The 17,704-nt window shown below is 41.3% G+C and overlaps 1 protein-coding gene and 1 pseudogene across 11 annotated transcripts in view; one reads left to right on the top strand and one right to left on the bottom strand.

Annotated features, from left to right (window-relative positions):
- The window catches only part of BRCA1 (BRCA1 DNA repair associated), a 63,290-nt gene that overhangs the window by 19,305 nt on the left and 26,281 nt on the right, over nucleotides 1-17,704 (bottom strand). For 5 of the 11 annotated variants that reach the window (XM_033410957.2, XM_033410961.2, XM_033410960.2 and 2 more), the window contains 4 exons: nucleotides 13,934-17,338; nucleotides 13,435-13,523; nucleotides 7,269-7,440; nucleotides 625-751 (listed from right to left, as the gene is read on the bottom strand). In XM_033410957.2, the coding sequence (XP_033266848.1) occupies nucleotides 625-751; nucleotides 7,269-7,440; nucleotides 13,435-13,523; nucleotides 13,934-17,338 (3,793 nt within the window). The remainder of the gene's footprint in view (nucleotides 1-624; nucleotides 752-7,268; nucleotides 7,441-13,434; nucleotides 13,524-13,933; nucleotides 17,339-17,704) is intronic. The other 6 variants (XM_033410962.2, XM_049701524.1, XM_033410963.2 and 3 more) reach the window with 3 other exon arrangements.
- On the top strand, nucleotides 810-1,887 carry LOC117197748 (NADH dehydrogenase [ubiquinone] 1 alpha subcomplex subunit 6-like; annotated as a pseudogene).

The following is a 17,704-nucleotide window of genomic DNA, read 5'->3' as shown; positions in this document are numbered from 1 at the left end:
CATACATTTGGTAGAAACGCAATAAATATGAATTCCTTTTCCTTTCTAGAGTCATGAGATGTGTGACTCTATCAGTTCTGAGACTCTATCCTGAACTATCAATTTGGAATAATAGTCCAGAACTTGTCCTTTTACTTTCACTGTGTTTTTATAAAGATCAAATGAAGAAGTAGATACAGTATTTTTAAAACTATAAAGTGTTACATAGTCTTATATCAATAGTGATGTGAACAACATCCTTGGAAGATATTCTGAATATTTACTGGGGTAAATCAATAGCTAAACTTTTTCTAGGAAGGCAAAAACTTCAATTAGGGCAAGGGCGGCCTTGGAGAAGTCTACCATCAGCCTCCAGGCCTGCTGAGGTTTTAGTTCTGTATTTTATTCTGACTTTGAAAAGGGACAGATCTACTGTCCATTTCTCATGTTGTAGCTCATGCCTTGTACAGGTCCAAAGAGCCTACATACAATTAAACAAAAGCAATGTCCTAGGGCAATGAGAGGTTAGATATGTTCGTGTACAAAAAACTAGAGAAAGTATGGTGAAAAAAAAATTAACACTAAAAGTTTAATGTAAGTACAGGTGTTACTTAGCTACCAAACTTGACATTTATTACTTCTTACCTTTCCATTCCTGGTTCTTTATTTTTACTGGTGGAAGTATCCGGAGATACTTGAAACTTGTCAGCAGAAAGGCTTTCTGGATTCTGGCTTATAGGATATTCACTACTTTTCTCTGAAGTTAATACTGCTTTAAATGGAATGAGAAAACAAAGAAATCTACTTTACTGCTTTGTCCTGATGGTGATAATTCAGGTGAGAATATCATTTTTTTTCAAAAGCAGCAATCTGTGACAATCAAATTGGTTTTTTAAAAAAATAATTAATTTATTTATTTTTGGCTGAGTTGGGTCTTTGTTGCTGTGCTTTCTCTAGTTGCGGCACAGGCTCGGTAGCTGTGGCACCCGGGCCTAATTGCTCCGCGGAATGTGGGATCTTCCTGGCCCAGGGCTTGAACTCATGTCCCTTGCATTGGCAGGCGAATTCTTAACCACTGCACCACCAGGGAAGTCCCAATCAGATTGGTTTTTAAACAGGTATATCAGACAGAATTCTATAAACACAAGTGATACAGCACCAAATGGAACTCAATGACTAAAAAATAATAACAACAATAAAAGGAACACTTTAAAACTGGGTAAATAAAGATACCCAGCTGAGACAAGGCTGAAAAAATAATATATTTATATTTTTTGGCCCTGAATGATAAGGACATAAGAATAGGAAATGAATTTTTATCTCTGCAGCAAACTAAATTATACTCAAATCACCTCAGACAACAGGGAAGAGAAAGTACTGGAAAGCACAAAGCACACTCCCTTTTCCATCCCTATTGCCTCCACATCAAAGACTGTATAGGGCTTTAGCAAGATGAGTGGCCTCCGCCCGGCTGCTGCTGCAGCCAGCACCTCGCTGAAGCCCATTTTCAATCGGGACATGAACGAGGCTAAGCGAAGGCTGCGTGAGCTCTACGGCGCCTGGTATCAGGAGGTGCTGAACACTGTGCATTTATTCCAGCTAGACATCTTTGTGAAACCGGGACGGGATAAAGTCCGAGAAATGTTTATGAAGAATGCCCACATCATAGACCCCAAGGTGGCTGATCTTCTGGTCATTAAGGGAAAGATGGAACTGGAAGAAACGAAGTGTGGAGCAGCGGTTTTTCCATGAAACAGAAGTACCAAGGCCAAAGGATTTCCTGTCCAAGTTCTACGTTGGGCATGACCCGTGACATCACTCAATATTAAGGTGCATGTCGATATTTAAATATTTTAGAGCACAAATAAACTCAATATATGATAAAAAAAAAAGACTGTATAGGATGGGGGTTTGAGTTTTTGCATGTGTGTGGAAACAAGGGAGGGGTCAGATGAGAAAGAAAAAAGAGGTGACATTTTGCTTCACATTTTCAATTACTAAGAAAATAATAAACCGAAAAACCAATACAAACAAAAAAACAAGGTGCCGACTGATAAGGAACCTGGAAGTAATACATGGAACTAATGATGAACTGGCACAAGAAAGGAAAAAACACAGAACAGACCCAAGGCAAAGTTCTAGCACGTTAGTACATCCTTTTTATTTATTAATTCCTCCAAATGTATTAGTGTGCCACTGCTTTCTAGGAAGTGGCTTAAAGGCAGAAATATTTAAAAAGCAAAAACAAATACTTAAAAATTACACGTCTTCTATCCATTACAAAGTCACTGATGACTATAATTTATTTTGAGCTTTTATTAGAAAAGCGAAAATCCATAAATAAAGGCAGAAAAATTTAAACAAAAGGCTGTATTAATTAAACTATTTTTTTAAGACACTGGGTAGCCTGGGGGGAAATAATCATTGATTTCCTGAGTTAATCCTCAAATACATTATTTATAGTTTCCTTTATAGTCTTCTCTTCTGGACCTGTGAGTTTCTAGGAACACAAGAACCCTGCCTGGAGCTACTGTAAGGTGCTGAAACAAAGAAGGGTCTAACCATGCACCAGCAGGTTTTTCTTCCAACTGGAATGTAAAGTTTTTAATATAGGCATCATTTCCCCCCTAAATACAAGGTGATCACTGATAAAAGGTAATGTGCAATGTCTAAGGAATCACACCAAACAGAATTAATTATTTTTTTAATTAAAAAAAACTTATTAAAGTATAGTTGATTTACAATGTTGTTAGTTTCCAGTGTACAGCAAAGTGACAGAATGAACTATTGGAAAGGGCTTTTTTATTTTTTTAAGTGGAAGGGTGGGGAGGGAAAGGCCTCAGACACAAAAATAGATATTAAAAAGGTCATTCTACCACCTGGACATTTAACATACAAGTTCCTCTTTTCACTACAATGGGGCCCAAGCTACAAAGAAAATAAGCTAACCTGAGTTAGGACTCAATAACTCAATAGTACCTAAAAAATACAGGGAAAAACTTTTCTGCTCTTCTTTTTCCTTAATCTTTATTTCATAGATGCAGTGATCCAGAGCCCAAGTACTGGAACAGTACTGTAGTCCCCCCGAAATCATTCCTTCATCTGTGGGTCTTAATATGTTATATTCTTCATGGGTAGGGAATACGGGCCAGACCAAACATTTAATAAATTTACTGACTGCCTATTAGGTGTTAATAAGCATTGTTGAAAAGTATTGGGAAGAATCAAAGAGAAAGACATTGAAAAGGAGGAAAGAGATATTGAGAAATGATAAACTATAAGCTTTCAGGAATGAACGTACTGTAGGGCAGAAAAGCTCAGATGTGTCTGAAAATCATTTCAGCTGTAATGGACTACGATGTTACAAATGCTAATGTTTGCTTTATGAATGACAGGTAATTCAGGAGGAAAAAAACAAAACAAAAATAAAAACAAAGTGCCTGATATGAAATAGCTTTACCTGCAGAGGGAGGTATACATCATTCATAATGGGTAAGAATACACGTTTGCACAAAAATATTATGCAGGCTTGGGAATGACCCTTAGGCAAACAGTAGGGCAGATCTAGGCTGAGGGCAGGACATCTGATGTAAAGATCCTGGAAAAGGAGCTTTCATCATCATTAAGAATACGGATTCTTAAAAAATAAAAACTGGGGCTTCCCTGGTGGCGCAGTGGTTGAGAGTTTGCCTGCCAATGCGGGGGACACGGGTTCGAGCCCTGGTCTGGGAAGATCCCACATGCCGCAGAGTAACTAGGCCCGTGAGCCACAACTACTGAGCCTGCGCGTCTGGAGCCTGTGCTCCGCAACAAGAGAGGCCGCGATAGTGAGAGGCCTGCGCACCGCGATGAAGAGTGGCCCCCGCTTGCTGCAACTAGAGAAAGCCCTCCCACAAAAACGAAGACCCAACACAGCTAAAAATAAATAAAAATAATAATAAAATAAAAATAAATTAAAAAATAAAAACTGGTGAAATATGATTAAGTCTAGAGTTTCGCTTATTACTAGTAATGTGCCAATGTTGGTTTCTTCGTTCTGACAAAATTACCATGGTAATGTAAGATGACAACATTAGGGGAAACTGAAACTAGGTAAGAGGTAGAGTTCTTGTAGGAACTCTCTGTACTATCATTGCTGCTTTTCTGTAAATCTAGAGTTATTCAAAAATAAAACATTTATTTAAAGAATAAGTCATTTTAGTACAGCTGAAGGTAAACAAAACTCCTTTTCCCAGGATTAAGAAGTTTGCTTGAATTTCAGTTAGACTCACACCAATTTAAGAGGGAAAAAGGCACAAAACTTGAGCTGCTATTAAGTAGATGCTCAAATTGTTTCAGAAATAAAGCCACAAAATTCCAGAATCCATACCCAGAAATTTTCTTTCAGTAACTCTAGAGTGGGCTTCAGAGTTTTAATCATGTGAATTAAAATATTTATTGAGCGCCTACTGTGTTCCAGGCTCAGGTGTAAGGGTTCTCTGCCCAGATGGAGCCTACATTCTAGTGGGAGGTAAGAAGGAACTCTAAACAACATGCAAAACAAATTCGATATTGTTAAAAGTTAAGGGCCGGGCTTCCCTGGTGGTGCAGTGCTTGAGAGTCCGCCTGTCGTTGCAGGGGACACGGGTTCGTGCCCCGGTCTGGGAAGATCCCACATGCTGCGGAGCAGCTGTGCCCGTGAGCCATGGCCGCTAAGCCTGCACGTCCGGAGCCTGTTGCTCCGCAACGGGAGAGGCCACAACAGTGAGAGGCCCGCGTACCGAAAAAAAAAAAAAAAAAAAAAGTTAAGGGCCTTCCCTGGTGGCACAGTGGTTAAGAATCCACCTGCCAATGCAGGGGACACAGGTTCAAGCCCTGGTCCGGGAAGATCCCACAAGCTGTGGAGCAACTAAGCCCATGTGCCACAACTACTGAGCCTGTACTCTAGAGCCTGTGAGCCACAACTACTGAAGCCTGTGCACCTACAGCCTGTGCTCTGTAACAAGAGAAGCAATTGCAATGTGAAGCCTGCACCCCAATGAAGAGTAGCCTCCGCTCACCGCAACTAGAGAAAGCCCGAGCCCAGCAACGAAGACCCAACGCAGCCAAAAATAAATTAAAAAAAAGGTTAATAAGGGCTATTGAAAAAATGTAACAGTATAACAGGGTAAAGTGGGGCTGGAAAAGTCAGAGACTTAAAAATTACAATAAAAAATACCGTGGTTGGGCTTCCCTTGTGGCGCAGTGGTTGAGTCTGCCTGCCGATACAGGGGACACGGGTTCGTGCCCCGGTCTGGAAAGATCCCACATGCCGCGGAGCGGCTGGGCCTGTGAGCCATGGCCACTGAGCCTGCACGTCCAGAGCCTGTGCTCCGCAAAGGGAGAGGCCACAGCAGTGAGAGGCCCGCGTACCGCAAAAAACAAAAAAAACAAAAAAAAAAACCATGGTTATAGGTGATCTCCTTGAGAAGTAGCATTTGAGCAATTTGAAAAACATATTCAAGTTGTGCAAATATAAGTGGGCATGGCAGACACTCTCTGTGGAGTTGGGAGAGGGGACACTTTTTTTTGTTTTTTGGGTTTTTTTTGCGGTACGTGGGCTTCTCACTGTTGTGGCCTCTCCCGTTGCAGAGCACAGGCTCCGGACGCGCAGGCTCAGCGGCCATGGCTCACGGGCCCAGCCGCCCCGCGGCATGTGGGATCTTCCCGGACCGGGGCACGAACCCGTGTCCCCTGCATCGGCAGGCGGACTCTCAACCACTGCGCCACCAGGGAAGCCCGGGACACTTTTTTTTTAAATGGAGAAATTCTCATAAGCCTCTCCTCCCTCCTCTCAACATTTACCCACCTACCTCAAAACTCTGAGGATGTTATAATTTCATGAGAAAGTAGACCAATGAGTAAGTTTACCACAAAGGATAGAGTAAAGGCTCTTTCATAAAAAAAAAGTTTTATATAGAAATTCAGAAGAAATTTTCAGAGTTTTTCAAATCCATAGTAAAATAGAATATATAAAAGTATAGCACTTATGAAAAAAAAAGCCACAAAGAAACATTTTGTGTACAGATCTTCAGGAAAAAATATGCCCCCCAACAAAGATGAGATAGTAGATTCACACATATATTCAAAGCCAGACAATAACATTTTATATCTGGTGCATTAAAATTGAAAGTCTAGTCTGTTTTTAGATTGAAGGTGGTGAAAGCACCAACAAGAATTGTGATGGTGGTGAGACTTGGGGCTACTTTATCTGGGAGATGAACTAAATGAAGATAGTTACAAAGAATGCATTTAAGGAAATACATTTTGAACCACTGTCATAGCAACAGAGTTCCTAGCTTCTCATGCATGAGCTACTTACTGTTTCTCTCTGAACATAAAAACACTACAAGGCACACTCTGGGACCAACGCCACTCTCTTGAATAATTAAGAGTAAAGTTCCTAGAAAGACTCAAAGGAAGGCCCTTTGGCCCCCTGTAGGCCTGAGGAAGGGAGGGAGAACGAAGAAGGGACTTTAACACTAAGTTAGCTGGGTAGCTAGCACTCTGGGAGTGCTAGTTCCTAAGCACCAGCTCTCTCCTGGAACCCAGGCCTATGCCTAGCCTCTCATGCGTGTCTGTGTATTTGCCCGTTTAAAACCCTGCCTGATGTGTTGTTTTTCACAGGCTTTTTCCAGTTAAAACTCAAATTTTCATCTCACTTTCCTTCCTTTATGCCAGGTTATTCCTCAGCTCGGTGCTCACTTCTTATAGGGAGTCAGCTCAGAGCAGCTCCACCTGCCCAGTTACTCCAAATGCCTCGTCTTGTTGATAACAATCATGTTGTTATAAAGCACCTGTCTCTGCCACATAATTGGGCTTTCTGTGGATCAAGGTGCAGTTCCTGAAGTATACATAGACGTCTCTCTCTATAAACCAGAAAGTGATTAAATAGGGCTTCGTGACCTGACACCAGTGCTATACGAAACATGTCTGAGTGGTTTTTTTATAAGCTTTCTAAAATGATGGGGTTACCTGTTTCCAATCTGCCCCATGACACTCAGCTTCCTGTGGGCGCCCCATAGCATTTGCTTACTGTGGGTACTCAGATGACGATGCTTGCTGACTGTCTTGGGCCCTCTGAATGGTAAATTAGTTGTAAGCAGGGACTAGAAGCAAGGCTCTAAGATTTCCCAAGGAGTGACTCGGCAAATATATGCTGAGCAAAGATCATAAAATGTTGGAGCTGGGTCCATACTTTTCAGAAAGAGATAAAGGCTTAGGGAGGGAAGAATTTTGCTTAAGGTAACAGTTTGGCCAATATTACAAACCTTTTTCTGATGTGTTTTGTTCCAGATTTAGCAGGTCCTCAGAGGCACAAGAATCGGCTATGAGGGAAGGGGAGCTGTGAGAAGGCTGGCTCCCGTGCTGCTCTAACACAGCTTCCAGTTCGGCCATTTCCTGCTGGATCTTTAGCAGGTTATCTTGCATGGTATCCCTCTGCTGCAGACACGAGAAACGACACCAAGAAAGTTATACTCTTTTAGAAACTTGCCAGAGATCAAGAATATGTTACACCAATTAATTTTACCGTGGGACTTGAAATCACTTTGTATGGAATTATAAGTTCTGCCTGAGCACCTTTTTAAAAATTTATTTATTTATCTATTTATTTATCTATGGCTGCGTTGGGTCTTCGTTGCTGCACGTGGTCTTTCTTTAGTTGCGTTGAGCAGGGGCTACTCTTCCTTGTGGTGAGCGGGCTTCTCATTGTGGCAGCTTCTCATTGCAGAGCACGGGCTCTAAGCGCGCGGGCTTCAGTAGTTGTGGCACGCGGGCTCTGGAGCGCAGGCTCAGTCATTGTGGTGCATGGGCTTAGTTGCTCCGCGGTATGCGGGATCTTCCTGGACCACGGCTCAAACCCGTGTCCCCTGCATTGGCAGGCAGATTCTTAACCACTGCGCCACCAGGGAAGCCCTGAGCACCTTTTAATCTGACCATATTCATGCAGTTAATGCCCATGAAATTATTTCAGAAAGATGTTAGAAGGGGAGAAAAAATTCCTCAAACTCTCCCAAATAGGCTTGTTTTATTGTGATGTCCTTTTGAAGTTGGTTATTTTCTTTTAAAGCTAGGGAGTGAAAAAATAAGGTACTTAAAACACTTTTGGTATTTAAAATTAGCATGATTCTGTTAACATCTTCCAAAGGCTGCATTTCAAAAATTTGGTATTGTGGCACTCATAAGAGATTTGGGTTAGTCCATATAAAAATGTCTAATCTCTGGCTTGTGAGGTCATTTCCTTTTCTGGGATTCTTTGAACATTTAGTTTCTAACAGAACAAGCAAAGAGCTAATTCATTAATTTATCTATTTATTCATTCAACAACTATTTGTTGACCACCTATTATGTGTCAGGCACTGGGGATACAGCCCTAGAATGGTGCTGCCATTCTAGATGGGGACGGGGTACCTAGAGATCGCTGCAGAGAAGAACCAGCTATATGGAAGGATCCAGCAGAAGGAGCCCTCAGAAAGCCTGTAAGGCCAGTTATTGTTCTCAATTCAAGATAATGGGCTCCTCTTGCTTATGAGGCTCCTGATGTTTATTTCTCCATATGAAGAAGAAATCTGCTAAGTCTAAGGTTTTTGATAAGCGAAGTATTTCGTAAGTAAGGAGCTCTCCAAAATATACATTTCTTCACTACTTTTAGAAGGAGCATGTATGGTTGCCAGCAAACCCTGGGGAAACAGATTGTTTCACCCTGTTTCTTCTGATCCTCGCAAATGACTTTGCCCTCTACTAAAAACAAGCCATCTACTTTCTCCTGCTACACTGAGTTCACAGTTTTTAGGAGGTTTTTATGACTGGGAAATGCATTCCCTGCTCCACTAAGGCTTCCACTACTACCCTGAGACTGCTTTGTTGCCAATGTCCACAGCAGCACCATTGCCACCACGTGGTGTCTTGTGAGTAGTTCCATTACTGATCAAATCCTAGCCAAGGGCTCACCTCAGTAAATCTGGAATGAAACCAGGATACCTGATAAGCTTCAAGGAGCTCTATCAGTCACTACTGCCACAACCATCACATCTAACTTCTGTGGCCATTAAATAGGTTAGAAAATCGGAAAAGTAATGGGAGAATTATAGGTACATAACTTTCCTTTGGGTTCTCCCAAAGCAGTTACTTTATAACTTGGACAAATTCCCCTGCAGGCAATTGGCCTGATACATTTGGGAGACTAAACCCAAATTGGTTACCAAGTTTTCTTGATTCTAATTCTTGTGTTTCTTGAATTAGTCCTACTTTTCTTTTCTATTCCCACTGTGCTACTCTGATATCTACTTTTAATACAGCTAAAGTTCCCTAAAAGCCATGTTTATCACGTCTCTTTTTTCCATTAGGAGCTTAGTTGTATACAACTGCTCATATAAAAAGTTAACGCTTTCTGAATACTGTATAATTATTACTCGTTATTGATCTCATGATAAATTCCAAATTCCTAAGCACAGCATTCAAAAGGGCCTTCACGGGCTTCGCTGGTGGCGCACTGGTTAAGAATCCGCCTGCCAATGCAGGGGACATGGGTTCGAGCCCTGGTCCGGGAAGATCCCACATGCCGCGGAGCAAGTAAGCCCGTGTGCCACAACTACTGAGCCTGCACTCTAGAGCCCGTGAGCCACAACTCCTGAAGCCTGCGTGCCAGAACTACTGAAGCCTGCACACCTAGAGCCTGTGCTCTGCAATAAGAGAAGCCACCGCAATGAGAAGCCCACGCACCACAACGAAGAGTAGCCCCCGCTCGCCGCAACTAGAGAAAGCCCACGTGCAGCAACTAAGACCCAACTCAGCCCAAAATCAATCAATCAGTCAAAAGGGCCTCCACACTCTGATCTTATCTCTTGTTTCTCCCCAAAACCACCACGTATGCCCTGTTTTCCAGTCACATGGGACAACTTTGTGTTTCCTGGGCATGATTTCACGCCTCCGTGCCTTTGCCTTGATTTACTGCCTCTCTTCTCTTTCCACCTGGAAAAAATTCTCATCTTTTAAGGTCCAGCTTGAATATCTCCTTCAGAAGTCCCCACCAATAATACATCTCCTGTCAGGAACAGATGACCCCTCAGTGCTTCATTTATACTGCTAGTGCATTAGTATACCGAAGTGGAATGTTCCTCCCAGATGGATGGAATCCTTCCTTAATCATTTTTGTATCCCTAACACCCAGCAGGCAGTAAGCATTTAGTAAATGTTTAATGCAGAAATGAATTAATGAATAAATATAGTTAATCAGTCTTTGATAAAGCACAGATACTAATGATACCAAATTAGGATTTATCTCCTATATATGTCTCCCCAGTTCTGTGTAAACAGACCTTGGGAAAAGATCCCACTTCAATCATTTTGCTTGTTGGAGCTACTCTAGATTTAAGTTAGCCCTGAAATCTGACTTTGGCTCTGTTTTGGGTAGATGCTTGATAAAAACAGGTTATAAAATGAATCTTGAACAAATAGACATATATCTCTGGGAACAAGATCAGAAATATAGAAAACAAGGAGGTAGTTTATTGAATGTCAAATATTATACAATATGGCTAAGGCAGATGGAATCAGAAACCGAACACTACAACTCTAAAACACAAGGGATAAAAAGGTGAAAGTCACGTTGACAGAGCCCCAAATCCACACTGAGAAAGGATCATAGTAATTGCAAACAGAGAAAAGGCCTCCTAGGGAATTCCCTGGCGGTCTAGTGGTTAGGACTCTGCACTTCCGCCGCAGGAGGCACAGGTTCGATCCCTGGCTGGGGAACTAAGATCCTGCAAGCTGTGCAGCACAGCCAAAAAAGAAAAGGACTCCAAAATCTTTTCATTAATTTAGTCACCATGGCAATCCTGCAGAAGTGGAGAATACAGGTGACAATTCAGGCACAGAACAGGCAGTGGTCTCAGAGGTTTCTTCCTGACTCCAGCAGGCTTCAGTCCTGGAGGGATTTGCTCTGTGTTGAAAACAGGCAGTAGAAGACAAGCCCTCTATCTATAGTCCTCATAGCAATGCCAAGACTCAGAAGTTTAGAACTGGATACTACCCAGTGTTGGCAAAGGTATAGGAAAATGGGAGCTACCAAGTACCACAGGGGCTAGAAGAGCACAGCTTGGTTCAGTCTTTCTAAAGGACAATTTAATAACATGTACCAAACAGAAAAATTCCAGTCCTAGGAATTTATACTAAGGAAGTCATTGGGGATGTTGGCAAATATTTAGTTATCAAGATAATACTACAGGGACTTCCCTAGTGGCGCAGTGGATAAGACTCTGCACTTCCAATGCAGGGGGCCTGGGTTCGATCCCTGGGCAGGGAACTAGATCCCACATGCATGCCACAACTAAGAGTTCGCACGCCACAACTAAGGAGCCCGTGTGCTGCAACTAAGGAGCCGGCAAGCTGCAACTAAGGAGCCCGCCTGCTGCAACTAAGACCCGGTGCAACCAAATAAATTTTTTTTAAGATAATAATACAGTGCTGTACATGATAGCAAACTGTGTCTCTTGCCCTGAAACCCTCATATCCAGCAATAGGTTGAATAAATCATGGTGTACACAAGGAAAGAATACTATATAGTAGTTAAAAATAAATTCATTGAAGAAAATTTAGTGACATAGTAAAAACAATGTAAGTATGTAGAGTACCATCTGAATGTTTTTTAAAGATAAGGTATACACACACACACACACACCCCTGTGTACAATAGGAAGAATAAAGAATATATACCAATAAGTTAATAGTAATGATTTTTAATGCATAGAATTTAATTTTAAAAATAATTAATACAAGTTCATGGTATAAAATTCAAGGCACAAAAGGATATTCAGAGAAAAGTAAGGCTTCCTCCTTCTCCTTCTCCCAATCATCTATTTCCCCACCTGAAGACAACAACTATTACCTATCTTTTGTATATCATACCAGAGATAAATGTTAACATTTACCAAACCAATCTCTTTTTTTTTTTAAGTTTTGGTTGTGTTGGGTCTTACTTGGGGCAGGCAGGATCTTTCATTGTGGCAAGTGGGCTCTCTAGCTGTGCTGCGCAAGCTCAATAATAGCGGCACACAGGCTTAGTTGCTCTGCAGCACGTGGGATCTTAGTTCCCCAACAGGGATGGAACCCGTGCCCCTGCAGTGGAAGCACGGAGTCTTAACCACTGGACTGTCAGGGATGATTTTTATTTATCTGTATTTTCTAAGTTTTTTATGATGCACATATACAATATTATAAGAATATCGGTTTTTCTCAGTTTTATCTAATCTGGAATTTCAGGAAGTTCAGGAAAAAATGTCACTTTTTGCTAGCAGCTGAAGGTGTATTTAAGGTTTAGGTGAGAAAAAGAAGTCATGGCAGGATGATTCAAGGTGGTCCAGGTATCTCCATTTTAAGAATGTACATACTATAGTTCAGAGATGATAAGTAAATTGCCTAGAGTAACACAGCCAGGTACAGAACTCTCACCATTACCACCAGCAACCACTGTGTCAATATTCTAAAAAAATAAGTTGAGGGTCTTCCCTCGTGGTCCAGTGGTTAAGGCTCTGCGCTCCCAATGCAGGGGGCCTGGGTTCGATCCCTGGTCACGGAACTAGATCCCACATGCTGCAACTAGAAAATCCCACATGGCAAAACTAAAGACCTGGCGCAACGGAAGGAAGGAAGGGAGGAAGGAAGGAAGGAAGGGAGAAAAAAAAGCTGAATGAGCCTGAAGTTTTGAATGTGAGAACTTAGAAAATTTTGGTGCCACTCCTACAACATAAAAATTAGGAGACAGAGCCAGGTTCTGTGAGGAATATGATGTTAATTTTTAGATGCTGTGGTAGAGAATGCTTTTTCTAGGAGACTATTCTGCCTGGAGTACTGAAATATTCATGTTGCCAAATGTTGTAGATATGACAAAGCTGTTACCCCCCTCACAAGTCACCAAAATATTGGATATTGACCACTAGGAGCAAGAAGTAACATTGTGTACTTTTTAAAGAAAAAAGATGACTTACAGGCACTGAAGAACAAATAACTATACGATTTAAAAAGAAAAAACAAAAAGAAGTATCCACCAAACAGTGAAAGGCTAGATAGTGTCTAACAGGAAGAGAACTCTGTAGGTGCCAATTTGGTACTGAGAAGAAACACACCCCTCTATTTGATACAGTAGTGCTTTCATATGTGTTTTTGCTATAGGGCAAATGGGTTTTGAAGGTTTCACTTATTCATTAAATTCAGTATTTAGTGTTCTGCAGTGAGCATGTTGGTACGTACATGTGTGTATGTGTGTGTATGAAGTAGGAGGTAATGTGTTCCATCTCGGTGCTTACAATCCAATTTGAGGAGACAAGGTCCCACACACAACTGTTATACCATTAATTCTAAGAGGTTATATAAGCAAATGTAAGAATGCGGGATGCATAGCACTGAGAACACCACACACACATCCCCATGTGCTTTTACCTGAGTGGTTAAGATATCGCTCTGAGAGGACAGCCCCAAACAGTCTTCAGAGAGGCTTGTTTCACTCTCATACTCAGATGCTGCTTCACCTTAAATGATAATAAAAATAGATTAAGATGTAAAAACAGACAGCCAATACTCCAACTTGCAGTACCTGTTTCTTCTCATTGACAGGACAAACTTCACTTTCATGTCACACAAAATGATTACACTCTTTGTTTAGGGACACCAGATTTCCTCTTAGGAATCGTAAGCATGAAAACCAGAAGCAAGTCCACCAATAATTAGGGCATTAAATCTCATTCAAATAGAAAAGATGTTCTAGCTGAGTAAAGGACTTTTGAGGAAAAGCACCTTGGGAGGAACATGTTTAAAGTTTAAGAAGCAGTTACTTTCATTGTACTTGGAAACTCGTAAAATGTGCTCCCCCAAAGGCATAAACATTTAGTTCATTTCTATAAAATAGACTGGGGCAAACACAAAAACCTGGTTCCAATACCTAAGTCTGAATCCACACTCTGCTCTTCTTGGTGATTATCCTCTTCCCAGCCAGTTTCCCTTTCGTCATCATCTGAAACCAATTCCTTGTCACTCAGAACTTCCTGGTTTTCAGACTGATGCCCCACTTGTTTGGAAAGAGGATCAAACATCAAGAAAGGATCCTGGGTGTTTGTATTAGCGGTCAAGTCTTCCACTGCACTGCACCGTGAAGAAAATAAGCTATCAGAACATCTCGCTTCCTCAGGAAGGTGATGTTCCTGGGATGCCTTTGCCGATGTTACGTGGTCACTACAGTCATTTAAACTATTCTTCAATGATATTAGGTCCTCCTCTGTTTCCTTAGATAGACCCTCTGTGGCAACAGCATTATGTCTGGTAGATGGAGACAGTGTATTGGTTACTTTACCAAATAAGTGTTGGAAGCAAGGAAGCTCTTCATCCTCACTAGACACATTCTCTTCTGAGGACTCAGCCCCTCTTTCGTGACCCTGAACCAAAGATGTATGATGGGCTAAAGGGCCAGGGCTCCTTCTGAATTCTCCTTTTTGGACACTTTTGCTAAAAACAGCAGATCTTTCCTCAATGTCACTTTCAGCAAAGTTGCTTTCCTTTATTTTGTCATCATTTAACAACTCATCAGGTGTCTCAGAACAAACCTGAGAAGCATGGCTTCTTCCCATAGGTTGTTCTAGGTTATCTGGATTTAGACATGGGGAGAAATCTTCATTAACAGCCTGAAGTGTGCCTTCATTTTCTCCTTGCCTTTTTATTTCAGGAAGTTGACAGTTACTTACAGGAAGACTTTGCTTATAGACTTCGGGTTGCATAAGACCTAATCTGAGCGAAGCACTTAATTTAGGTCCTCTGTTTCTATCTAGTTTTGCTTGAATGTTTTCACCACTGGAACCTACTTCATTAATACTAGAGCCTACTTCATTAGTACTGGGACCTACTTCATTAATACTGCTTGAGCTGACTTCTTTAAAAGTGCTTTCTCGACTGTTATTTTGGCTAATTGTGCGCACTGTACTTTGAACGATGCTCTCGTTTTCCATTGCTCTTTCAGGTGACATTACAGGTTCCTCAAACTTTTCCTCTGACAGGTTTTTCTTACATATAGTTTTAACAGATGACCTGATGGGAGAAAGTGATGGTATAAGATATGGGTTGTGTGAAATCCCATGTTTATTTGCAATAATGAGCTCAGTTTTGTTGCCTCTGAACTGTGATGACTGACAAAGCCTAGTTACTCTTTCTGGGCTACGTTTGGCATGATCGCTCAGCTTCTTATCTTTTTGACCAGCGACAGGGAAGTCCACAGTTGTATTAATTGCCCGCACATGCTTGATTTTAGACTCACTCTTTCCCTGATTTTCTTCTTTTTGTCTGCATTCAAGAGGGACTCTTGGGCTTTGTTCCCTTAAGGACCCAGAGTGGGCACAGACTGTTGCACATTCCTTTTCTGGATTTGAAAACAGAGCAAACGTCTGACGCTTTGAAACCTTGAACATATTCTGCAAATACTGTGTATCAAGTTCACTCTCTTCCATTTCTATGCTCGCCTTCTGAATGTGGTTAACGTCATGTCCCAGTGGATCCTGAAAGTCCTCTGTGTCGTTTCTAATATCTTTAGAACAACCAGGGATAAGTTCCTTGGGGCTTTCAATTGCTGCACACAGACTCACATGTTGATTTGGTGCTGTCTTTGCCTTCCCTAGGGTGTCAGCTTCCAGTAATGAGATACTATCCTGAGTGCCATAATCAGTATCAGGTACCAAGGAAATACTGGTACTCTCTACAGCTCTTTCAATTTGCAAACCTTTTCCTCTACTTAATGTCAGATCTTTGGGGTCTTTGGTATTATTTGACACTTGAATTGTTCCTAGGCTCTCCTCTCTTTGAAGGCTAGGATTAACAAACTCTTGAAGTTTATTAGAACCAGAACAGTGAGTAAAAAAAACAGGTATGTTTGTTAAATTTAGTTCTGGGTAAGGGTCACTGGCAAGTCTCTTAGTTATTTGTTTGTGTGGCTTGTCACTCTTCTTGGCTCCAGTTGTAGGTTCTTTATCTCCCATGAATTGAAGCTTTTTGCCGTGCCTGACTGGCATTTGGCTGGAATGTTTTTTCTTCATCTCTTCACTGCTAGAACAACTATCAATTTGTAGTTCAGTATGATTAGGTGGGCTTGGGTTTCTACTGACTGCTAGTTCAAGTGCATGAATGTTCCTGGTAGAGGACTTCCTCCTCAGCCTATTTTTAGGTGCTTTTGAACTATGGATATTCAATTCTAGTTCCATATTGCTTATACTGCTGCTTATAGGTTCAGCCTTAGTTCTGAAAGCAGATTCTTTTTCCAATGATTCTGTTAGGTTAGCATTTTTCTCTTTCTGAACATAACCACCTTTCATTTCAGTCTCATGACCATTACTAGTAATATTTATTCCATGACCATTCTGCTCTGTTTGGTCAGTTCCCTCAATTATTTTTTCAGGAGTCTTTGGAAGAACTGCCAAATCGACTTTCTTGATAAAATCCTCAGGATGAAGGCCTGATGTACTTCTCCTTTTACGCCTTAGTTTTTTTGTGAGGGGGCGCTCTTGTGTTATCTGAGGTTCTACAGTAGATGCTCCTATAATTAGATCTTCAGCTATGCGGCTCAAGTTAGGGAGGCTTGTCTTCCTCTGATAGGTTTTCCCAAATATTTTATCTTCAATATTACTCTCTACTGGTTTGGAGTGGACTCTTTCATGTATTAAAGCACCATGAGGATCACTGGCCATTAAGTCTATTTTCTCTGAAGAACCCAAATATCCATCAACTTCCTTTGGAACTTCCACTGCACGAGCTACTTCAGTGTTTGATTCAAATGCCCCATCACGTGAGTCGTAAGAAGTTAGCATTTCGTCACTTCTGGAAAACCATTCATTAACTCTCTGTATGCTGCTATTCAGTGTTATCCAAGGAAACTCTTGGGAATCTCTAGGACTGTCAGAGGAGGCAGGTTTCTGCTTATTCAGTTCTTTTCTCCCATATAGGGGATCAGCATTCAGAACTACCTTTTTCTCTGTACTGGGAGTCTGCCTATCATTACATGTGTCCTTACTTTCAGCCCATCTGCTCTGTTGGCTCTTTCCTAAGACAAGCTGTTTGCTTTTATTACAGAATTCAGCCTTTTCTACATTCATTCTGTCTTTAGTGAGTAATAAACTGCTGTTTTCATGCTGTAATGAGCTGGCATGAGTATCTGTGCCACATGGCTCCACATGCAAGTTTGAAACAAAAATACCCTGATACTTTTCTGGATGCTTCTCAGTTTCATGCTTCTCAGTGGTGGTCAAATCTTTATTACTGAATTGATGATGTTCAGCCTTTGTTATGTCCTTCTCAGAAAACTCACAAGCAGCTGGAAAAAAAAAAACAAGGTGCTTAAAAACTGAATTATTATGAAAAAAATAGGTACTTAATACAACTTGGTTGAGGGGGAATGAAGGAACTGGCTATTCTTAGAGAAACCTCAACTATCAAGTGTACTGAAGACGTAGCTCATACTCTTCTGCTCAATTCCTATGTATCTAGACTCTCATTATTTCCACTCAAAATAATTAGAGTTTTAATTTCAGAATTCTCCCTACTCATAAACCATACCTCCTCTTTTGCTAAACTCTAACAGTGAATTAAAAGCACAGTTTGAGACTCACAGACATGGAGAACAGACATGTGGTTGCTAAGGGGGAGGGAAGGTGGGGGAGAGATGAAGGGGGAGTTTGGG

This window comes from Orcinus orca, chromosome 19 (assembly GCF_937001465.1).
Source record: "Orcinus orca chromosome 19, mOrcOrc1.1, whole genome shotgun sequence".
Lineage (NCBI taxonomy): Eukaryota > Metazoa > Chordata > Mammalia > Artiodactyla > Delphinidae > Orcinus > Orcinus orca.
The sequence above is the reverse complement of the archived record's forward strand: the minus strand, read 5'-3'. Positions and strand labels throughout refer to the sequence as shown.